We start from the raw sequence: 24,809 nt of genomic DNA, 5'->3' as shown, positions 1-24,809 counted from the left end.
GTTTTACTTTTGAAGACATTTCTCGTTTTCTTAAAAACAAATAGTTTTATAAGCAGGTAAAGATTCATCTAATGAATCACGAACTAAAATATCCCTGTGCTAAAAAGAAGATGATGGGTACTCATGGAAATCATTTTCATGAAAAGTCAATTTCAGAAAAATGATTAATTCCACACATCATTTTTCTAAAGAGTAGGTGAGGTCATTAACCGTGGTGATTAAAGGTCAGTCACAGGGCCTGCTGATGCTTTGTTCTGACAAAAACAATGTAATTATGAAAATTACTGTGAATTTTAGTGATTTAACTTTACAGCACAAGCACTATTAAAGCACACTAACCTTACAATAATTTCAAGAAATTGAAATGAAATCTGCTTGGCAATGACTGGACATTTTGACACCAATGAAAATATTTTATGTAGTTATGTAAGTGATAAAAATAAATGTTTTATTTTAAAAAAATCTCCAAAAGGAGTTCTAACTAGGAAAAACAATCATAATTAACAAGATTTCATGCAGGGTGCAGGAGCCAAAGACAACATTTTAGGCTGGCCAAACGTGACGTCATCTGGTCCTAAGTTCCTAAGGTCTGACCACCTGCAGTGATCTTTAGAATCCGTTTAAAGAATTAATTTTCCAAGTATGGACCACTGAGAGTCTCTTGCTTTTACGTGACTTTCTATGGTGCCAATGGGAGCTAAATGCATGCTTCAGCTTTGTAGGCAGCTGCTCCTTCAGAGCAGAAGCCAATGTGTCCCTGCAGGTACCATCTGCAGGTCCATTATTTCTGAATATATTAAGAAGCCCATGGGGGTTGGGGATTTAGCTCAGCGGTAGAGAGTTTGCCTAACAAGCACAAGGCCCTGGGTTCAGTCCTCAGCTCTGACCAAAAAAAAAAAAAAAAAAAAAAAAGAAGAAGCCCAGATTTGAGTTCTAAGATGGAATATGTACAAAGCAACATATTCAAGATGGAGCTCTAAAATGATGCAGTGGATGAGAATCCATCTTGACAATCCCAGGGGATGATACGAAAAAAAACAAAAACAAAAACAAAAAAAAAAACCAGTATATCAGGTACATCCCTCTTGATGTATGAGGGGATAGAAGTTCAGTGCATATTACAGCAGTATTTTTAATGATGTTGCTGGCTCCTTGCTCTGGGAATTGTGAATAGAGGTACTACATCATTTGTGCACATGTGTGGTGTAGGCATGTTTTTAATGTATTTAAGTAAATAGTAAGGAACGTTATTACTGGGTCACAGTAAAATTCAGTTTTGTAAGAAACTGCAGAGCGGTGTTACAAATGGCTATGCCATTTTGCATCCTCACCGTTGCCATTGTTCTCATTTTCTTCATCATTAAGTGTGTAATGGTATCTATGAAGGTTAATCTTGCTTGTCAACTTGACGGGATCTGGAAGAAACTAAGAGATAACTGCTAAGCACACCTGTATGGGATTTTCTTGGTCAGGTTATCTGAAGTGAGGAGAGTCACCCAAAATGTGGGTGGAACTTTCTGGTAGCAGCCCAGACAGTAGGAGGAGTGATAAAAAGCTTTGTGTTTGCCCCATTGCCCACTGTGTGTCACTAGCAAGTCCTACCCTGTTGCCTCTGCTGCTCCTACATTCCTTCACTGATATCAGAACCCAGCTCTCCAGGTTACGACTGCTGAGGAATCCAGTCTCTCGGACCAAGCAGCTACTGGGTTCTCAGTCTTTCAGGTGTAAAGAAAGATATTAGACTAACCTGACTGTACTGTGTCAGCCAATCTAACAAGGATTTTAATATAGATTCATTCTATTAGTTCTTTGCTCTAAAGAACCCTGACTGATAGTGTCTTGTGGTTGACTTAATTTGCATTTTTAATGACCTATGAAAATGTCTTTCATATGCTTGTCATCTGTACATTTTTCCTTAATATGCGATCTCTTCAGGTCATTTGTACATTTTTCTTTTGGAGGATATTGTAGCAGTTTTTAAATATTTTTTCAATATTTGAGATTTGAAGGCAGAAGTTTCTGTCCCACCAGTAACTCTCAAATACCCAGCAACCGCTTCCCAAATAATTGATTCGGAAGCTTAATGTTACTTATAAATACTCGGCCATTAGCTCAGGCTTATTACTGACTAGCTCTTACACTTAAGTTAACCCATAATTCTTATCTATGTTTAGCCACATGGCTTGGTACAACTTTCTCATCTTGCTTCCTCTGCATCCTGACTCCGCCCTTCTCCTTCCCAGCATTCTCAGTTTGGCTTTCCTGCCTAACTTCCTGCTCAGCTACCGGCCTGTCAGCTTTTTATTAACCAATGAGAGTAATCCATATTCATGTGTAGAAAAGGACTATTCCACAACAGAGATTATAATATAATTATATTTCTCCCTTCCCTTTCCTCCCTCCAAACCCTCTCATGTACCCCTCCCCACTGTCTTTCATTCATGGCCTCTTTTTTCATTGTTATTGCGTACACATATGTATATACATATACATTCCTAACTATAACTGTTTAGTCAGTATAATGCTGCCCGTATGTATTTTTTCAGGGCTGACCATTTGGCACTGAGCAACCTGTTGTCCCTGGAAAGACCATCTCTCCTACTCCTAGCTTCCCTTAGTTATCTGTAGGTCTTTGTTTAGAGTCGAGGCTTCACGGGCTTTCTAGGTCTACTTTCACATGTCCGTTGGTGTCATCCTTATTCAGCTCACATTTGGGCAGTGGTGTCATAAGACTTTATGGGTGCAGCTTCTGATGTTACTAGGAGACACAATCACACACAAACGCCCTGATCCTCAAGCTGTTACAATCTTTCTAGCCCCTCTTCTGAAATGGTCCCTGAACATCAGGTGCAAGAGTGTTTTGTAGCTGTTATCTTTTGGGACTGGGTTCCACAACTCTGCATTCTGATTGGTTGTGTTTTTCTGTAGTGGTCTCCATCTGTTGCAAACAGACATTTCCTTGATGAGGGGTAAAGGCTACACTTATCTGTGGGTATAAGGGCAGATGTTTATAGATTGTTGTTAGAGATTATATGGGTTAGTAAACTAGAGGTTGCAGATTCTTCTCCAATATCCACGGCATCATTAGCACTGAGTGGTTTGGTAGGTAGTAGCAGGCATTATTTCCCTCTGATTGAACAGGTCTTAAGTCTAACTAGAGAGCTGTTGGTTACCATCAAGGTATGGGTGCCACTACTTCATCCTTATGGTTAACAAATATGCACATTTTTCAATCGTGTTGGTCTTTAGTGTTGACTTTGAGTTCTTTTGTCCATTTTGGCTAGCAGTCCTCTATCAGACATGTCTTTGAAAGTCTTTTCTTCCAGTCTGTGTCATAGTGTTTGGAGCATTATGATCAACCTTAAGGAGGTGTTGAGATATGACTTTACAGAGGCAAAAACCAGTCTGAAAGAATCTTATAATTGTAAATGTTTGGAACCAAACTTCAAGGAGCATAGAAAAATATCCTGATTTTACTTCTTAAATTATTTCAGTACTAAACTTAAGCAGAGTTAACTAGAGTGCCTACAAACCCTTTATATTAAGAGATGGAATTTTGTTAGGGTTGGTGCAACTCCTTGATATTATGAATAGAGCTGAATGCAACTTGTGATTTCTACTAAAATATAAGCCAAGCTAAGGTGGGAGAAGAGCTATTTCTTACCAGAAAAGGGGAAGAGGTATTATGTCATGCTAAAATAGTCTTGGACCAAAGCCCTCCTCAGATTAGAAATAAACTTTATTATACCTTGCTATTGGACTCTGATGCCTCTGAGAAAACTTAATTCTGACTATGAAGAGTACAACCCTTAACCATAGTTAATGGATGACTGGTACATGATCTTGACACCGTATCATCCAAAACCATGACCAGTGATGGAACCAAATACCCTTACAATAATCAATTTTAAACCTCTTGGAAATATGGCATGACTGCAACACACCAGAAAATGCAGAAGTCAACAGCATCGGTGGCAGTTTTACTCATGGAATCCATTTCTAGTTAGTTTAAGCTAACAGGAATTCATTACAAGATAGCCAGGGGGTAAGACAGCCAGCTTTGAGAGGTCCAAAGACCAGCTTTGGGCTGAACTTCCAAGAGCACCTCCTACAGCCACATTGCACAACTGAGCTTCTGGCCCTGTCGTGGTCAGAAAACTGTGGCATCAAGAACCCACTGCCATAGTTGATGGCTCCAGACCCAGGCCATCCAAGCCACCACTTTTACAGCCACAAAAGGCAGGAGCTGTGCCTTGTCCACACACTGGAGGAGCTGAACGTCCCACACAGTCCTTGCAGGAAAACCAACTCTACTTGCCAGTAAAAATAGCAGAGTCAACAGAAGTCAGCCTGTATCTCGATGTCCCACTCACGCAGCTGCAAAGGACTGGTGAGACCTAAGTCACTTCTAAAACCGGAGCCTCGGGGAAACATAAAATAATGGCTTTAACATCTCCAGCCTCAGTAATATCAGAAGGCAGGATAAAGAGAAGATTTAAAAAAAAAAATACCAAATGAAGTGAGAATATCACATCCACGCGAGGAAGAGAGAAGTGAGGATGGGCTGTCAGAGGAGAACTTGGACATGATTTCAGAACTCCAAATGTGGACCCTGAGGACATAGGAGTTGGAGAGGGTCCCAAAGAAACCAGAGCAATCACCAGAGTGACTGATCCCATCAGCACCAAATTCGTCAGAAGCTTGACTCCCAACTCCCCAGACTAGAAAACTGAGAACAAGCACCATGCTCAGATAGGTACTATATACTCTAAAAAGCTTGTAGGGCAGGACAAGACTCCATCTTCTAAAATCATAAGAGCTGTGCAAGGATGTAGCTCAGTGCTACAGTACTTACCTGGCATTCCCAAGGCCCTGAGTTTGGTCCCCAGCACTGAAAAAAAAAAAAAAAAAAAAAACAGGGCATAGTGGGATATACCTGTAATCCTGGTGTCCAGCAGGTGAAGTCAGGAAAATGAGAAGTTCAAGGTCATCTTCAGCTACATAGCAAGCTTGAGGCCATCCTGGGCTACATGAGACCTTGTCTCAAAAAGAAATAAAAATAATAAAAAAAAATAGGGGCTGGAAATATAGTTTGTAGGGAGGCTCAATGCCCAGCACCAAGAACATTAAAAAAAAAAAAAAAGAACAAGAAAGCCAGTCATGATAATGCACACCTTTAATCCCAGCATTTGGGAGGGAGAGGCAGGGAGATTTCAACGAGTTAGAGGCCAGCCTGGTCTACATAGTAAGTTCCAGGCCAGCCAAGGCTATAGAGTGATACCCTGCCTCAATACTCCCCACCACCACCAAAAAGGGCAAGTAAACACAAAAGTCCAGACATGTCACAAAGGAAGAAATTCCCATGATGGACACATGAACTTATGCTTAACCTCAATCAGTGATCAGATCAATTCAATCTAAAACAAATATCTAACAATATCAAATCAAATAATAAATCTGCTACCAAGAGAGGACAGGAGTATAAACAAGTATGATTAGCTTGTAGAGAAATGGGGCAATGCCCAGAAAAACTAAAAAAATATATGTAAACTAACTGATCTCATACCAGGAATTGTGTGTATCATAGCAGAAGAAAATTAAGGAAGTTATTCGTGAGAATCCTAACAAACAAACCTGGGGGAAAGTCAATGTTTGTCAACGAGCGTTTATCCATTACAGATAGAAGTGCTGCATATAGTAAAATGCTGCATGGTGGCTAAAAGCAGTGAGTCAGCATTACACACAGATTAAAACATCAGCCTTGAGGCTGCAGATATGCTCAACGTAAGAGCACTTCTTGCTTTTCCAGAAAAGCCACATTCAGCTCCCAGCACCCACATGGGCAGATCACAACCTCCTGAAATTCCAGTTCAGGGGTTTTCTGGCCTCCTCGTGCATCCATACACACATACATATACATCCACACAAACACATACATGTGTACATAAACAAATGAACAGACAAAACAATTAAAAACCCCCGAGTTTTATAAATTTTGAGCGAAAAAGAAATTGAAAAGCAATATATGCAGGGCTGGAGATATTAGATCCAACACCGTTACACAGACATACATACAGGCAAAACACCAATGCACATTTAAAATTATATATATATATATATATATATATATATATATATATATATATATATATATATATACACATACAATCTCTTACCAGTTATACAACTTTTAAAATACACTTTATCTAAACTTTTTACTTATGAATATATGAATGCAAAAGTTCAAAAGAATGGGTTAAATGATTACACACTATATTCCTAAGAAGTTTCCAAGAAATTCAGGTCAGGGATGGAAAAGATGGCTCAGCAGTTAAGAGCACTTGCTGTTCCTGCAAAGTAACCAAGTTCAGCTCCCACTACTCAATGCGGCTAATAGCTGCCTGTAATTTCAGTTCCAGCGGATCCAACACCTTTTTCTACCCTCCTTGGGCACTGCACACACAAATGCACAGACATACATACAGGCAAAACACCCATTCACATAAAAATACGTGTGTGTGTGTGTGTGTGTGTGTGTGTGTGTGTGTGTGTGTGTGTGTTTAATTCAGGGTGTTGGAGAGATGTCTCAGTGGTTAAACACACTTACTGCTCTTGCAAAGGACCCAGTTTTGATTTCCAGCACACACATGATGGTTCACAACCATCCACAACTTCAGTTCCATGGGATTCAAAGCACCCAGCACTCACATGGTTCACATACATACACACAGGCAAAACAATAATACACATAAAAATATAATAAATAAGTTAAACAAAACCTGAAACCTTAAAAAAAAATAAGTCCAGAAAGATGGCTCAGCAATTAAGAGCACCTATTGCTCTTCCAGGGGACCCAGGTTTGATTCTAAGCACCCAAACAACAGCTCACCATCGTCTGTAACTCTAGTTCCTAAGAATTGGATGCCTTCTGGCCTCTGCAGGAACTGCACACATACAGGTACACATGCAGGTTAAAAGCCTCCTATACATAAAAATAAATAAATCTTTAAGAAAAGTCCAGGTCACAAAATATAGTAAGCTGAGTACAGAAAGAACAGCCATCTCATTTTGTTTCTTGTATTTAAAAGGTATTTGAAGGATGTATGTGAAAATGCTAATAGTCAATCCCAGTGGCACATGGCACTTTTAAAAGTATTTCTGTATTTTTTAGGCTTGTTTGTGCATGTGTGCGCCATCATCCCTGCAGAGGTCAGAGGACAACTTGTAGGACTAGGTTCTCTCCTTCCCCTGTGTGAGTTCCAGGGACCCAAGACAGATGCTTGGCTTGGCAGTGTCCATCTTTTACCTGCTGGAACATCTTGCCATCCTCATTTCTGTATTTTTATTTTTCAAGTATAAATTTAAAAAAACTAGATTATGTTTAATTTTAAACAAATTGCAGAAATCGACTTCAAAAAAGTGCAAAACACTTCAAGCATGTAACCTAGAAAAAAATGTCCCAAAAGCCAGCAATACATAAAAGGCATTAAGGGAAGCCAGTTTGGGGTGAGTTCCAGCAAATGTTTCAGAAAACATCCAATCTGTGCCTATGGGGACTGCATAAACCAGAAGAAAGCACAGCTGGGTTACTGGCAGTTCAGCCCTGACTGTTTCAAAGGAAAATTACACCACCTTGCTGGAAAAAAACTTATGAGTAATGTCTTAGTTATGGTGTCTCTTGCTGTGAAGAGACACCATAACCAAAAAGCAAGTTGGGGAGGAATGGGTTTATTTGGTTTACACTTCCATATTGATGTTCATTATTGAAGGAAGCCAGGACAGGAACTCAAACAGGGCAGGATCCAGGAGGCAGGCACTGATGCAGAGGCTATGGAGGGCGCTGCTTACTGGCTTGCTTCTCATGGCTTGCTCAGCCTGTTTTCTTTTCGAACCCAGGACGATCATCCCAGGGATGGTACCACCCACCATGGGCTGGCCCTCCCCCATTGATCACTAATTGAGAAAATGCTTACAGCTGGGACTCATGGAGGCCTTTCCTCAAGTGAGGCTCCTTCCTTTCTGATGACTCTAGCTTTTGTCAAGTTGATACAAAACCAGCCAGTGCAAGTGACAAGTGACTCAAAATTAGGATGGCAATTTTTGTAATAAAATACATTAAAGTATTAATGAACACAATTTTTAAATATTTAATTTTTATTCATGTGTACTCATGTGTATCTATGTGTTTATGCACAGGTATGGGGGTGCTGGCAGAGGACAGAAGATGTTGGACCTCCTGAGCCACCTGATGTGGGTACTGGGAACCAAACTCTGGTCCTCTGGAATAGCACCTAACACTCTGAATTGCAGAATGGCCTCTCCGGGGCCCCATTTTTTTTTTGAAGATTTATTATTATTTCATGAATGAGTGTTTGCCTGCATGAATGTGTAGACACAACAGTTCCGTGCCATTGAGGTGGGAAGCACACCCATCCTCTGGAGCTGGAGTTATAGGCAGCTGTGAACCACCAGACAAGGGTGCAGGAAACCAAACCAGGGTCGTCCACAAGTGCAGTACAAGGTCTCAACCACTCATCACTTCTCCAGCTCTCCAAACTATAGTCTTTTTTTAAAGACAGGCTTTCAAAATATCTTAATGAACGAAAATGACCAAAACAAACTTTATACATATATGAAATAATCAAATAAGAAATCGATTTTCAAAATCATAATCTACGCTGGGCATGGTGGCACAAACTTTTAGTCCCAGCACTAGGGAGACAGAGGCAGGCGGATCAGTGTGAGTTCCAGGTCAGCCTGGTCTACATAATGAGTTCCAAGACAGTCGGGGCTCCATAGTGAGTTCCAAGACAGTTGGGGCTCCATAAAGCATATAAAAGTAGTCATAATCTTATAGATTAAAATTTACAGGTCATCTGTTTAAAAACAAACAGTATAACTTAATGATCACTATTTTTTTGTTTGTTTTTTGGTTTTTTGGTTTTTCGAGACAGGGTTTCTCTGTGTAGTTTTGCGCCTTTCCTGGAGCTCACTTGGTAGCCCAGGCTGGCCTCGAACTCACAGAGATCCGCCTGGCTCTGCCTCCCGAGTGCTGGGATTAAAGGCGCGCGCCACCACCGCCCAGCCATTGATCACTATTTTTGCAAGTCCTTACAAGTTAAAAAAATGGAAGAAAATTTCCAAATGCCATTAGAATAAAGCAGCAGTCACCTTAGTAAAAAAATAAAATAACAGGATGCTCAGTATTAGTTTAAAAAGTAAACACAAAATGTTCAGAAGACGAACACTGACATTAGTGGTCGCAGAATATATAACTATTTAAAAGTTCCTAGACAGTCCGGCACGCTGTCAGACTTCACATAAAACCCAAACATTTCGCCCCAAACTCCACCCCAGTGTCAGGCCAGAGCGCATGCGCAGCCTGACGCGCGTGCGCACTCTTAACGCAGGCCCGTAAGACGCGGAAGAGCAAGATGGCGGCGCCGAGCCTGCCCACGCCGTTGTACGGGCACGTGGGTCGCGGAGCCTTCAGCGACGTGTACGAGCCCTCGGAGGACACGTTCCTGCTCCTGGACGCGCTCGAGGCGGCGGCGGCCGAGCTAGCAGGGTGCGAGGAGGGTGCGCGCCACAGCGGGAGAGAGCGGGGTGTCCTTAGAGGCGGCAGCCGGAAGCTTTGCCTCCTCCGGAAGTGGTGGGTCGGCCCACTTTCCTGGTGATTGACAGCCGAGCGGGGTGAAAGAGCAGTTTCCCGCGTGCTGGGATTTGTGCTCTGCTCTGGTGTTCCTCGGGGGTCAATGGTCAGGCTCCCTGCCCTGCCTTTCCGCTGTTAATCTGAAGAACGTAAGGGCCCCTGAGAGCAGCCGTAGTGTAACGATGATACAAGATGTTCCGGAAATATTGCTGCTTTCCAATATTACGTTTTTTAGTGACTACGTAAAACTCGCGTAGGGTTATTTGACCTACTTAATGCATAAATCGCATCCTCTGGCAACGGAAGGACACAAATGATGAAGTAGTGACATGTTAAACTCATTCACCCTTCTCAAGGGACAGTCATTAGCCACCCATTCTGTTACTACTGAGCACTTGGAATATTACTGCAACTGAGACACCGAATTTACAATTGAACTGTTAGAAATGTAGTTGGAACCATGATCAAAGATTTAAATTGATATTACGTGCATCCGCTTGTAGGAACTTCACTAGCCTGATTTGTTGAAGTATTGGCCATAACTTTAATGACAAAAGTAACAAATGCCTACATGTTAATTTTTCAGTGAAAAGAATTTGAGTTGAGAGCGGGTAAGACGGTTCAGCTGGTAAATGCACTTGCTGCCAAGCCTCTGTTCAACCCTCAGGACCCACAAGGCATAAGGAGAGAAATGACTCCTACAGGTTGTTCTTGGGCATTCAGTTTCAGTGCTGAACGCTGTGCGTGCTCCCACCCACCCACTCACCCATACACACACACACACACACACACACACACACACAAACACACACACACAAACATAATAAAACATTTTGCTGCAAGAAGTCGGGTCATTAACTTTAATGGTCAAGATTTGAACTGGGTTTCTCCAGAAAGAAATAGCCAACATGTTTACTCCTCTTAAGCTTTGTCGTATTTTTTTCCGTCTATAAAATGCTCTTTTAAAAAGTGTTTCATCATAGACGGTGGAGCATTTCAGTTTACTGGAATATCTTACAGAACACTGGACCGTAACTTGTGTGCTCAGAATAGCCCAGAAAGATGTACAACTAGAAATTGGATTACAGACTATGCTTTAAATGGAGCTGACCTTGTTACAAAGGCTTGGAATGCTAATTATTTATGGAACTGTAATGGTTCTTTCTAAGAAGCCACCTGGTAAGATTCACAAGCTTTAGAATGACCGACTCACTAACGGCTTCTCAGCTATGTGGCTGGTTCTAAAGCTAAGAACTGTGTAACTGCTTCTTGAGTATTGTTTGAAAAGTTAAGTGCCAGGAATTCCCATAAATGTCATCAGTCATGGAAATTAAGTAGTGCTTTTGATGCACGTACAGTGATCGGGGAAATACATTATTTGGAAAATAATGTAAAGATTTTTTTAAGTTTAGAAAGCTAAGATTATTGGCATTTTAAGACCAAACACTGAGGTACTTCACAATTTAGTAGAGAGTGTCTGTTCCACATCTGTCTAGGTGGGTGGAGGACTTTTGCTCCTAGGACATGCTGCTGGATGTATTTAAGTACTTCAAGGTGACTGACAATCTATTACACACATAAACTATTAGGTTTAGCTATACAACAATAAGCACCAAATGGTTGCCAAAAATTGTAAATTTCCCTTATATCCCCATGTATTTGCAAGTGAATGGTGATGCTGGAGAAATATATAGCATGAGAGCTATCTCCCATGAAGAATATCTTCATAAGAATGAACTAAATATTTTGGTTTTTGTTATTAGAGTGGAAATATGCCTCGAAGTAGGAGCAGGGTCTGGTGTGGTGTCTGCATTCCTGGCCTCCATGATAGGTCCTCAGGCCTTGTACATGTGAGTATGCGATGTCCATCCACATCTCTTGGTTTACCATGACTGTGGCAGCTTGGTGAATATTTTAAGGAGACACTGTGTCTCTGATAGTGTTTCAGTAAGGATGCGAGTCACTAACTATGCTCACGCCTTCATGCCGTGTAATTTTTAGAAGCAACATAATTTTAAGTTATCTCTACTTTGAATTGTTTTCAGGTAAATAGTTTGACTGTTGGAAAATAGATGGAAAGTTAAATTTCTTTGCTGAGAACTTGAGAATACAAAAGCTAAGAAATGGCCATCAGAAAATTTTGCCATACACAGAACAAGTGTTTTTCTTTCTGTTTGTAATTTCCTATGTATTTTGTGTAGCAGTTTCTTATTCTATTTCTCTTGGCTTCCATTTTGCTGGGTGCTGAAGCCATACTTTAATAAATTACTTCAGGTGAGTGTGGACAGATTTTTTAGCAGTGTTTGTCATCAGTATAACAAGACTTTGTTCTCTTTTGCTTTACCATTATGAAAACATTCTTTTTTTTTTTGATACCACATAGAATTAACAAAACATTCCTAAAATATCTAACCGATTTGCTTCTGTACATTACCCTGTTTATAGGTGCACTGATATCAACCCCCAGGCAGCTGCATGCACCCTGGAGACAGCATGCTGTAACAGAGTTCACATTCAGCCAGTAATCACAGATTTGGTGAGCTGTAATTCTTGTTCAGTAGTAATCAGTTTCCTCTCAATTAATTGAAAATCAGTGTTTTAGTGCAAGTAAACTTTAGTAATTAACTTTTTTTGTTTTTATGAGACAAAGTCTCATATAGCCCAGGGTAGCCTCAAACTTACTATATAGCCAAAGATGACCTTGTACTCTTTTTTGCTTGTTTTTATTTTTAATTAAAATTTTTATTTTATTTTTGAGATTATAATTACATCGTTTCCCCCTTCCCTTTCCTTCCTCCAAACCCTTCCATATATCCCTCTTTGCTCTCTTTCAAGTTCATGACCTTTTTTTTTCATTAATTGTTGTTACACGCATACACATACACACACATATATATATATATACACACACAGGTGCATGCATATATACATATATGTGTATGTGTGTGTGTGTGTGCATATATTCCTAAATCCTGCTCAGTCTGTGTAATGTTAACTTGTGTTTATGATTTTAAACCTAACCATTTGGTATTGGGTAAATGCTGGAGTTGTAGATATGCATCCAGCAAGTAATTAACTTCTGACCGTAAACATGACTAAATGTGACACTCTATCCATTTCATGCTGGCTTAAATTTTAAAAGCTCTAGACACAGCTAACACAGGAATTCAGATGATATAGCACATTTTTTTCTTAGCTCTGTGTTTCTCTCTGTTGTCTCTTAGGCAATCTCACACCCTCATGGTAACCAGATGTTTGCATTTCTGTGTCTTATTTATTAACAGCTCCCCATGAAAAGAAGTATCTCAATAGTGTACTTGGAATGAGAGTTGTTTGGGTCAGCTTGGGTCCTGTGTCTGAGGACTGGCATTTGAAGAGTAGCTTTGACCTGGGTCATAGTCCCCCAACTCCACTCCACGTAGATCCTACCTAGGCTTGAGTTGAGAATGAGAGGAGATATAATATCCCTGTCTTAGTTATTTTTACTTCTGTATTGTTGTGAAGAAGTGAGGTGGGGGGGGCAAGGCAGAGAAGAGAGGAGGGAAGAGGAGAGAACCAGAGAGACAGACAGAGAGAGAAAGAGAGACTGGGACTGGCTTGGCCTTTAGAAACCTCTAAGTTTCAAAGACCACCTCTAGTGACACACCTCCTCCAAAAAGGCCATATGAGCCTACGATGCCAGTCTTACTCAAACCACCACGGTCCCATCAAAAGCAAAGGAGACGTAAGCAGAAATAAGGGAGCATGGTCCTGCGGACAAGTAGAAATCAAGACAGCTTCCAAACCTGTTCTCACTGTTGTCTCAGTCTGTCTTTGAACTTTGTGTGTAGTTGTAGACAACCTTATTCTAGTTTCTCCTGATTCTGCCTCCCCAGTAGACCACTATACCGCCCTGCTCCATGTTTTTTTATCTTTTTAAACGTTTGTGTGTGTGTGTGTGTGTGTGTGTGTGTGTGTGTGTGTGTGTGTTTTGCCTGCATGTATGTCTCTTGACACCACATTCCTCCAGTGTCCACAAAGGTCAGGAGAGTGCTTTGGATCCCCTGGGACTAGAGTTATAGATGTTTGTGAGCCACCATGTCAGTACTGGAAATTGAACCTTGGTCCTCTGCAAGAGCAGCCAGTGCTCTTAACCTCTGAGCCATTGCTCCAGCCCTCCATTGTTTTATGTTAAGAAGTTCAGGTTATACCTTTTAAGTTTCAGTTATTAAAATATTTTAAGGGTATTAGTAGGATTAGGGTAATTTTAGATTTGCAGAATATTTTTAGCGACCACAGGAAAATGCTGTTCATAAGCAAAACTCATAGTAGAATGCAGCAGGTGGACACAAGAAACAAAATGCGTTGCTTTTCCGCGGTTGGAGAGAAATCACAGTCTCAAGAAGTCCAGGGGGGCTTTGATCTGTCTTCTGTTTCAGGATGACTTTGAACGACTGATCCTTCTGCCTCCATCTCCCAAGTTCTGGCTTTACTAATGTGTGCCATCACACTCAGCTTCGTGTGTTTCTTGGCCAGTGTTGTTCCTACCCTGGTGAGGACAGGCAGCTTTCCTACTGCCGTTTCACATGTCCAAAAGATGTTGCATCTTGGAATGAACCCCAAGAGACAAGGGATTCTTTTCGTATCAGCAAAAACTAGTGTCCAGAAAGGTGCTCAGGTTGCTCACATTAAACCGGCATGGTGATGTAGAACTTTGTTTCCTCAGTGTGTCTGGTGTTTGATAGAACAGGAAAACTTCAGACGGAACAAACCCAGACTATTTTTGAAACAGACACGGAAACTGAAGTGTCTTGAAAGCTTTGATGATAATAAAATATCTCTAGGGGCATAGCCTGGCTCTCCTGTCCGGCTCCACAGCAGCCCAGGGGCATGACTGGAGGTTCTCCACGCTGGAGTTAATTCCTTACTAGTTAAAATTGATCCTGAACTAAACTTTGACTTGGCAAAGCAAGAAACAAGAGGCAGGCTTCAACAGAACTGTTACAGTCAACTTATCAACTCTAACATTCAAAATACAGATAGGGTTACAGCTGTCATATAAAACAAACCCGTTCTTTAGCTGAGATTACATGTTTAAAAAGTAGCAACCAACTGGGCACGGTGGCTCACTCCTGTGATCCCCAGTACTCAAGAGTGTAAGACCGATTTCAAGTTGAAGGCTACCCTGGGCTACATAGTGTGACTGACCCCTTTCTCAAAATCAAAAAGGTAGAATTGTTCATTTTTAGTTTTAGAGTACGGTCTTTCAAAATACATTTATGTATTTCTTCCCACTGTTACCACATCCCAAACACGCTTGACCTCTTACGGTGAACCCCTCCGTATCAGTTATTCTGAGCTGTATGGTACCATGGCCTCCTCAGTTGTCTGCCATGTGAAGTGGCTGAGAGTCCTCTTCTGTCTTCGCTGGCATCATACTGTCCTGTTTCACTGTCTTCTGTTGGCAGAACATCCATTCTCTTTTTTCGCGTGCTTTATGCAAGAAAACCAGACAGTTTTGACTCGTATTTAACCTAAGGGCCCTCCATAAGTGTCGCTATAGGAAATAACATCTGTGTGTTTTGCTGTGTGCATTTAACCCTTGCCAGGGCCTCTTTCACTTATTTTTCAACTCTTGGAGATATTAAGGCTCGCAACCGACTAGACCTGGCTAGAGACGCCTGTACCAGACATTCAGTTTTATTTAAATATATTTTGATTTCAAGAATTTCTGTGCCTGAATCTAATGCTGTTTCAGCCACTAATTTCGGCTCCACAGTTAGTGACCTGTTTGTCCGGTAGCTTCCCAGCAGGAGCCTCCTGCCCCATCACCAAATGTTATTTTCACTAAATCTCTATCTTTCTGTTTATCAATAAGACTCAGGACTCAGAGGCTGGGGTGAAAACCTGCTAGCTCTGAGAGGTTGGTGAGCAACCAGCTGACCTTCCCTCTTCACAGGTGTCTCCGAAAGGGAGCATCCTTCTACCCTGCCAAACCGGAAGAAAAAAAAAGTCCCTCCCAACTACTTCCTGTGCACCTCTCTGTCTTCCAGATGCCCTCTGACTCTCTGTGATTACTTTCTGTCAACTAGTTGCTAGCTCCGCCTCCTGACCCAAGTTTGATTTTTATTTAATTAACACAAATGCAAACTCAGGGTTCACAGTGTGATCATATATCCCACAACAGTTTCTGTTTTAAGATTTTGTCCTTTTCCTTTATGTAATATCCAGCCTGCAGTTGTTAATGGATAGATGGATAGTTCTTCAGGAACCACTGTGAGTTACAAGGCAAAATCTTCTCCAGTTTCCTTATCCAGCATTTCTGGAAAATTATATTTTAGAGTTATTTTAAGAAACTTAATTTCATTATGGAATTGAAAACAAAACATTGTTCACACAAACAGAGTTATTCCCTCATTCTTGCACTGATGGAGGAGCAGATGAATCATCTTTCAGTTTGCAAGCAAAGTTGTATCCAAATTATTTCAAAGAATAGATTGTTTCCCCCATTAAAGAAGCTGAAAAAGAATTACTTCTGCAAGCATATCCTCAAAAATAGGTCATAGGAGTTCTCTTTGAATTACAAGTTACCAGGCTTATTGGGATAATTAAAATGGGATTATAGAATCTGGATCCAGAAATTCTCAGATATTACTTCATAATGTATGTTCAATCTTCATAACCCAGTCCAGTATATGTCCAGTGCTTAGATGGTGTGACTGGAAATGGGGTAGCTTTGAATCTCACACACACACACACACACACACACACACACACACACACACGATAGTGTAAGTTAGAGATAGCTGTCAGGCTCGTCACAGATCCACAGGGAGTGTTTCATAGAACCAGAGCTTGCCTCATCCTCATGTCCTCATGTCTTGTAAAAGTGAACCCAGAGTGTGAACGAATCTGCTGTTGAAGAATATGCTGTTGAGATGCATATTCAGTATCTGTTCACTCTCACTACCTTACTCGTTTTTAGTTCATATAAACTGCATCTGCATGAAAAAAATTAAAATATCTGTCTATAAGTACTCCCTCCCCTCTGGAAAACATGAGAGAATATTTTTAAAACTGATTTATTTAAGTCAGAATCCAGCTTAAACTGTATTGTTGCCGCCTGCAGGTCCAAGGCTTGCTGCCCCGATTGAAGGGAAAAGTTGACCTGCTGGTGTTTAACCCCCCCTATGTAGTGACTCCGCCTGAAGAGGTAAGGCCCCCAGCAGAATGCAGTCATGGTTTCCGCTGTTCTGTGCGTGAGACAAGATGAACTTGGTGTGACTTCAGTCACTGCTGCCACCAGCACTCCTCTGACTGCAGACAGGGGTCAGTACCAGGTACTGAGTGACCCAGAAGGAAATGAATACAGACGGAAGTACAAAGCATGACCCATCTAGTCAGAATTCTCACCCAGATCGGCCATGCTGTTTAAACTGACCCTTTACCATAAATAAATTTATAAAGCAAATTTTTAAAATACTTCTAATCATCTATAAATTCACCAATAATGTCCTTCTCAAAGTCTTGGGCTTCATCCCTTCACATTATCAGAAATTAAAAGTGTGGGACCAGTCCTGATCTTTCATAGGGAAAGGAAAGACATACAGACATCATGTATTTAAGAATTTCCATGGCGAGGAGTTGAGCCGTATCGGCATTCTCCCAGAAGGTGCAGGCACATAGTTCAACAGTAGACGGACAAAGACTAGCTTCTCTTTCATTGTGCCTGTTGTATTCTTTGGTGATTATTCTCTGGCACAGCTGGTAAACATGCTCACTTCCATTCCAGCTGCTCTGGCTGTGCTCACATGAACTGAGGAGCAGGAAGGAAGTCACAGTCACAGCGGGAACAGCACAATGCTGTCTTATAGTCTGTCTCCTGCCCTGTAATGAAGTACCACAGGTTGTGTGATTAATAAATGTATTTCTCACAGTCTGGAGGCTGAGGAGACCTGTCCCAGGGTGTGTGGAGGCTGAGGAGACCAGTCTCAGGGTGTGTGGAGGCTGAGGAGACCTGTCCCAGGGCGTGTGGAGGCTGAGGAGACCTGTCTCAGGGCGTGTGGAGGCTGAGGAGACCAGTCCCAGGGTGTGTGGAGGCTGAGGAGACCAGTCCCAGGGTGTGTGGAGGCTGAGGAGACCTGTCCCAGGGCGTGTGGAGGCTGAGGAGACCTGTCCCAGGGCGTGTGGAGGCTGAGGAGACCAGTCCCAGGGTGTGTGGAGGCTGAGGAGACCTGTCTCAGGGTGTGTGGAGGCTGAGGAGACCTGTCTCAGGGTGTGTGGAGGCTGAGGAGACCTGTCTCAGGGTGTGTGGAGGCTGAGGAGACCAGTCCCAGGGTGTGTGGCTCTAGCCAAGGCCTTCCTGCTGCCTTATGACAGAGACATCACATGCTGAGAATGAGGGGACATTCCTAAACACGTGACTCCCTTCTCCTTTCTAATATGGCTCCTAATCCCTCATGACCCTCATAATCTCCTGCTTTTAGTCGGCCCAGTTCCAAATGCGGTCGGCATATCAATAGAGGATTCAGTTTCTGACATGAGCTTAAAGCTCAAGAAAGATCTATGGAAACGATCTTGTGGTAAAAATGGTTCAATCAGAGGTAGCTTAGTGGGTAAAGATGCTTGCCCCTGAACCCAACGAATCTCCAGGACCCACATGGTAAAGAAACTCCCAAAAGATGGTCCTCTGCCCACATGTACACACAATAAATCAGTAAATGAATTTTTTATAATGTTTCAGCCCTTAAGATCTAATTTTGAAAACCACTCAGTGGCTGCATATGGTGGTGCATGCCTGAGAAGGCAAAGGCAGATCGATCTACACAGGGAGACCCTGTCTCCAAACAAACACAAATCCTTCAATACTAGGATGAAAACTAAAATGGACAAGAGTTTATTACACTCTATTTATGACGACGTGAGCCTGTGTGCGCAGCAAAGGTGGTTAATTCATGGTCATGGTCTCAGTGAACACTGAGAAACCCAGTCAGTGAAGAAACAGTTCAGAGAACGTGGTGGCACCTGGGGTTCAGTGTACTTCCAGTTACAGCAGTAAGCTGAGTATGTCTCCTGGCCCTTCCATCTGCCGAGACATCACGGAGGACCATGTCCAGGCAGTGCCCTGGGCTCTTCTGCAACCCCAGCACATCTGGTGCCTTCATTCCCAGAGCTGAACGATTAGATAGGATCCAGACAGCACAGGCCCAGCTAGGTGGCTCAGCGGGTAAAGGGTGCTTGCCACCAAGACTAATGACCAGAACTCCCATGGTGGGAGAAAACTGACTCCCAAAAGTTCTCTTATTTCCATGAGCGCACACAAACACACGCTGATTTTTTTTTTTTTTTAACCCAGCAAAATAAAAAAGCAGTGGTCTGGAGACTAAATGAAACAGTGATTTCAGCCCATAAAGGATAAAGACAAAGTAAATGAAATCACAAAGGTCAAAAATAAATGATTTAGAGGTGGTATCCGGAAGACATACAAGTAAGAGTTGGTGTTTGAAAAATCTGTGGCTGTACTCACTATCACATTCAGAAACGTGAAATAAAGTGTCATGGGTTACACCCGTGGTCTCTAAGGAACCAAGAGTGGGCCCGCTGGATGGCCAAGGATCGAGCAAACAGAGGTAACACACGCCTGCTGCCTGCTGAAGTGGAATCCTCTCCTTTTTGGCCTCAGGGTTGGGCTGGTGCCAGAAATTCCTCAAGAGTCATCTCGGCTATAAGCAGATAAATGGGGCTTAATAACCTGGAATCTTAAAACAGGAAGCCCTACTACATTCTGGAGCAGTGACTAAAGAAAGGGGCCAGATGGGGACTGGCCCAAACCGTCAGACCTGTTGAACAGCCAGACAAGTTCCTACAAAACAATGGAGTAAACAGATGAGAGTTCTGAACAGGAGAAGCTTGCCCAGAAGAAAAGCAGAGGCAGCGGGAAAGGGAGGAAATGAGAGATCCTTGAGATGTTGTCACGGGGCTGTGGAGATGAGTTAGTGGAGGAGATGCTTGTGAAAGACTGAGGCTCCGAATTGGTGTGCTCTGAACGAGTGTATGAACTATATGGGAGTGCACATCCGTAACCCCAGCAGACCTGTGGCATGATGGGAAGCAGAAAGAGGAGCCCCTAGGAGCCCACAAGGTGTTGGCCTCGTCTGTGCAATAGTATGCAGGAGAGAACCCTGTCTCCGACAAGGTGCAAGGCAAGGATTGTCTGACCTTCACATGCCCACCCCCACACACACATACATGCTACACATGACATCATCACATGCACTGAAATAAAGATGCAGGAAAGAATGTGGAGCAATCCTGCATTCTGAAACATAGTTAAAAACAAAATTGTTGAAGATAGGAGTGGGGGAGGGGCAGACAAACTGCCCTTAGCAGCAGTTCATGTACTTTTTTGCTTTGTAAAATTTATGTGTATGATTATAAAGGAGTTATTTTAAATTGGGAAACATATGCCATATTAGGTGACTAAGAACAGAAAACATGATTGTTTATAAAAACTAAAATCAAATTTAGGTAAAGGCCACAGCAAGAAATAAGAAAACAGTTGTCAACATTGGACTTAATTTTCATTGATTTCTTCCAAATATTCCTGTGGTCCTGACTGAACCCAGGGCCCCATGGACAAAATCCCGCCCCTTGGGGTTTTGATTCAGGGTCTCACCATGTAGCTCAGGTTGGCATTGAAATTCAGTCTTCTCACTCCAGCGCTCAGCATGGAGATTGCAGGTAGTGTGCTGTTGTATTTGATGGGTGATTACATGCTCTCTTGTAGCATAAGGACTTTAGGAGTTTAACGGTGACATTCAGGAGGCAAGGTACATTCATTGGAAATACGTACTTATTTGGTGATGTTTTGTCAAAAGGATCGTAATCTCAATGAAACTTGAATCAAGTCTCTCTGATTGGTGACAGGTAGGAAGTCACGGAATAGAAGCAGCTTGGGCTGGTGGCAGAAACGGCCGGGAAGTCATGGACAGATTCTTCCCGATGGCTTCAGAACTCCTCTCCCCAAGAGGGCTGTTCTACTTAGTTACCATAAAAGAAAACAATCCAGGTAATTAAAACAAAACAAAACAGCTTCTTGTTAACTGTTTACTTTGCTGACAACAAAAGTGTTGAAAACTGTAACTTATAAAGTAGCCTGGGCTGTTGAGCAATTTAATCACTGACAGCAGCTAACACAGCCAGAAGTTCATGTTGAAAGAGGAGACTTGAGAGGTAAAATGTTCATGTTTTAAAAACTGTTGTCTTAGGACAGGCAGTTTTCCCTTATTCATAAACTAATATTCAAATATAAACTCTGGCTTCTAACACTTCACCCTCAGTGTGGGTTCTTTCTCATGGGGCAGGTCTTACATTCCAGCAGTAATAATAATAGAAAGAGAAGATGGTGACTCCCATAACATGTGTACCAGTAGGGTACCTTGCAGACAGGCCACTGGTGTAGTCCACAGGCTTCATAGCTCGATGAGACTGATGATTACTTTATCCCCAGTAGTGTGCAGACTTTCCAGCATCATGAACACTAGCCAGTAGAGATGAAGTTTCCAGGTAAGTACCAGTTAGGTTTCTTGAGTGTGGGGTCTTCACCAATATGGTCTAAACCCTCAAGACTGTGTACGGTAAACAGTCGCTTTGGCAATGGCCTGTAATGTTTGTGGGGGGAGTTGGTCTATGGATCCTTTTGGCTAACTGATAAAGACATAACCCATTCGTTGTGTGTGAAGGGATTACTTGATATTGTTTTTTTAGTTCAGTTGTTTTTTTAAGATGATTTGTTTTTTGTTTGTTTGGTCTTGTGTGTGTGTGTGTGTGTGTGTGTGTGTGTGTGTGTGTGTGTGTGTGTGTGTACCTAAGTGTATATAAGTGCACCATATGTGTGCAGGAGCCTAAGGCGGCCAGAAGAAAGCATTGGATCCCCTGGAACTATAGTTATAGATGGTTGTGAGTTCTCATGTGAGTGCTGGGACTTGAACCCAGATCCTCTGCCAGAGCCATAAGTGATCTTAACTACTGAGCCATCTTTTGAGCTCTAGGATTTATTCCCAAAAGAAGTAAACTTATTTACACTCTCTGGGCACTGTCAGGATTCACTTTGTCCATATTCCCATTGACGTTTCCCAGAAAGGATATATGGCAGAGATTGGCACCAGTTGCCTAAAAATGTGATTGCTTGCTCTAATAACAGTTTAACTAATGATCCTGTGTCATCTCAAGTGGGCTACCACTACAAACTGGGCCTAAGTCTGATCAGACTCCTCAGAACATCTTAACAATGTATGTCCACTTCTCTCCAGTTCAAGCTTGAGTTAACAAATATTTATTTGGGATACATTGTTTAATCAGAGGAATTTAATGTGTTTATCATCTTACTATATTGATCAGTGATCATGCATGTCACCAAATGATTTGGATGAATTTTACCTTTTGGTTTTTGTTGTTTTTTCATTTTAGAAGAAATTGTTAAAACACTGAAGACAAAAGGTCTGCAAGGGACCACAGCACTTTGCAGGCAAGCAGGCCAAGAAATCCTGTCCATCCTCAGGTTCAGCAAGTCCTAGTGTCCTGAGAAAGCCACCCAAGTACACAAGACCTGCCTGAAGCTGAATGTACTCAGTAGGTTTGAGACTGATGCCATTCCCTGGCCAAGAAATTTTATCAGAAATTTGTCATAAAGAAAAAAGGTGGAGTCGGTGCATTGGTGGGGCACACACCTTTAATCCTAGCACTGGGGGCCCCCTCCCCCCGACAGGCTGATGGCCCTGAGTTCAAGGCCAACCTGGTCTACAGAGTGAGTTCCAGGACAGCCAGGACTGGTACACAGAGAAACCCTGTCTCAAGGAAAAAAAGAAGAAGAAAAGGTGAGGGCTGGATAAATGGCTAAGAGGTTAAGAGCACTGGCTGCTAACACAGAGGTTTAGGGTCCAGTTTTGAGCACCCACATGGTGGCTCACAGCCACCCATAACCCCAGTTCCAAGGGATCCTACCCTTTTCTGACCTCTGGATGCCAGGCACACAGGTGATACATACATAAAGCAAGACACCCATACACAGAAAACAACATAAACCTAAAAAACAAAAAGATGTTAAGCTGGGGCATTTTGTTTTCAGGGACTCAAGTATATGGGTATTTCTGTACGTGTGCAAATAAATGTGTATACTCTATTATAATTTACATTTTATGTTATATTTATATATGAAATTATGTTTGATATAGCATTAGCTATATATATTAGCAAAGTAATATGATCACCCTAAATGTCCATCAGAAAGGACACTGGTTAAAATAAATGTCAGCTATCCATTCCACTGAACATATAGCCATGAAACAAGTCCCTGTGTAGACCCTGAACCAGAGGCTCCATGGCAACTCATTACAACTCGTGCAAAGAAGCTGCAGATGAATTTTATCCCACACATGCTATTTTAAAAATCCAGCTGAGGCAGTGTATTGATGTGTGTACATGACAAAGGCGTGGGAGGTAAACTACAGGAATAAAAGAACTTCACTCTTTTGTGGTGGCATGTGTTTTACACAATGGTAATGTTAAAAGAGTTACAGTGGATTATCATAAACATGATAAAAACTCAAATGGGGGTGTTGATTCATTTTGTGAACAAAATAACACCACTCAATGACTGCTACCAGGCATTCATCAGGGAGGTACTTTTTTCTCTATAGTTATTCATAAAGACCCACCAGAGGCCAGTGATGTCATCCAAAAAGTCCAGCCATGTACCTCCTATGGAGGTAACCTTAGATGATAATTTGCAGGGATTGTGGCCACGTTCCCTCTCTATTTCTTTTAGGGGTTGCTACTGGTACATTGCCTACCTCTGCTCAGTGAACAACCCTGTACCCATATGGATATAGGAGCACTGCCTGGACTCAGTGAGTTAAAAAAAAATATACACAGGTAAGCTTTTGTTTTGTTTTGTTTTCTGAGACAGGGTTTTCTCTGCTACAGCTTTGGCTGTCCTGGAACTCGATTTGTAGACTACCCTCAAACTCAGAGATCCGCCTGCCTTTGCCTCCCAAGTGCTGAGATAAAAGGCATACACTACCACCACCTGGCCAGATACAATCTTTTAAAGGTGTATGTGTGTGTGAATATGTGCCGCATGTGAGCCAGAAGACAGTGCCAGGTGACCTAGAACTAGAATTACACGTGGTTTTAAACCACCCAGCACAGGCATTGGAACCAAACTTGGGTCCCCTCGAAGAGAGCAGTGTAGATGTAACCAACCGTCTTATTAAATAAGAAACACAGAACCAATGCAAAAAGAAAGCCAAGAGGTCAGAGCTAAGCGCTAAAACCTTACCCTTCCTCCTGCAGTGGTCCTACCTCTCTGAAAGAGAGCTACTTCCTGTGTTAAAGTCTTTATATAGACTTTCTGTTCTGCCTTCTCATTGGTTATAAACCCAACCACATGACCGCCTCATCACTGCTTGTCTGTATAGACTTCCAGGTCTTCTGTGGTTGGTATTGAGATTAAAGGCGTGTGTATCCAATGCTGGCTGTATCCCTGAACACACAGAGACTTACCTAGCTCTGCCTACCAAGTGCTGGGATTACAAGCGTACGCCACCACCACCCGGCTTTCCTATGGCTTGCTAATAGCTCTGACCCCCGGGCAACTTTATTTATTAACATACAAGTAACATTTTAATACAAATAAAATATCACCATAGAGCAGCAAGTGCTTTTAGTCAGTAAGCCACCTCCCCAGCCCTGTATATGAAACTCAAAAAGTAGGGCATGAAGTTGAGGAGATATGAGGAGGGTGAGGGGTGATTATGGTCAATATACATTATATACATGTATGAAATTTTCAAATAAAAATGATAATTCCCAGTTCATGATACGGTAACTAGGGTCAGGATAACTTGGTGAACAATATTCTCTATTCATATCAGCCAAGATAAAGACAGTGTCAGGCCAGGGGCTGTCACTTAAAGCAAAAGCAGCTGTGTTACTAGCAGGGTTTTACTCCAGAATCCAGAAGGCCTGCAACTGCAGAGGCCCTGGATGGAATCCCTGCCTGCCATTACCACCTCAGACACCATGGGTTTGCTGGACCACATGGCTCGAGTGCCAGAGCAGCTCACACGCAGCCTGGACTTGGAAGAGTGGGAAGGAGCAGGCTGTAGGTGAGACCTCA

The 24,809-nt window shown here is 42.1% G+C and overlaps 1 protein-coding gene across 1 annotated transcript; it reads left to right on the top strand.

The window, feature by feature from the left end:
- Window positions 1–9,411: 9,411 nt before the first annotated feature.
- Window positions 9,412–23,239, top strand: N6amt1 (N-6 adenine-specific DNA methyltransferase 1). Its single transcript, XM_059277471.1, has 6 exons — window positions 9,412–9,568; window positions 11,416–11,502; window positions 12,098–12,188; window positions 16,761–16,844; window positions 20,558–20,699; window positions 22,100–23,239. The coding sequence occupies exons 1-6, from the start codon at window positions 9,435–9,437 to the stop codon at window positions 22,204–22,206; spliced, it is 645 nt and encodes a 214-aa protein (XP_059133454.1). The 5' UTR covers window positions 9,412–9,434; the 3' UTR covers window positions 22,207–23,239.
- The last annotated feature ends 1,570 nt before the right edge of the window (window positions 23,240–24,809 follow it).

This window comes from Peromyscus eremicus, chromosome 12, assembly GCF_949786415.1.
Source record: "Peromyscus eremicus chromosome 12, PerEre_H2_v1, whole genome shotgun sequence".
NCBI classification, from domain to species: Eukaryota; Metazoa; Chordata; class Mammalia; order Rodentia; family Cricetidae; genus Peromyscus; species Peromyscus eremicus.
The sequence above is the reverse complement of the archived record's forward strand: the minus strand, read 5'-3'. Positions and strand labels throughout refer to the sequence as shown.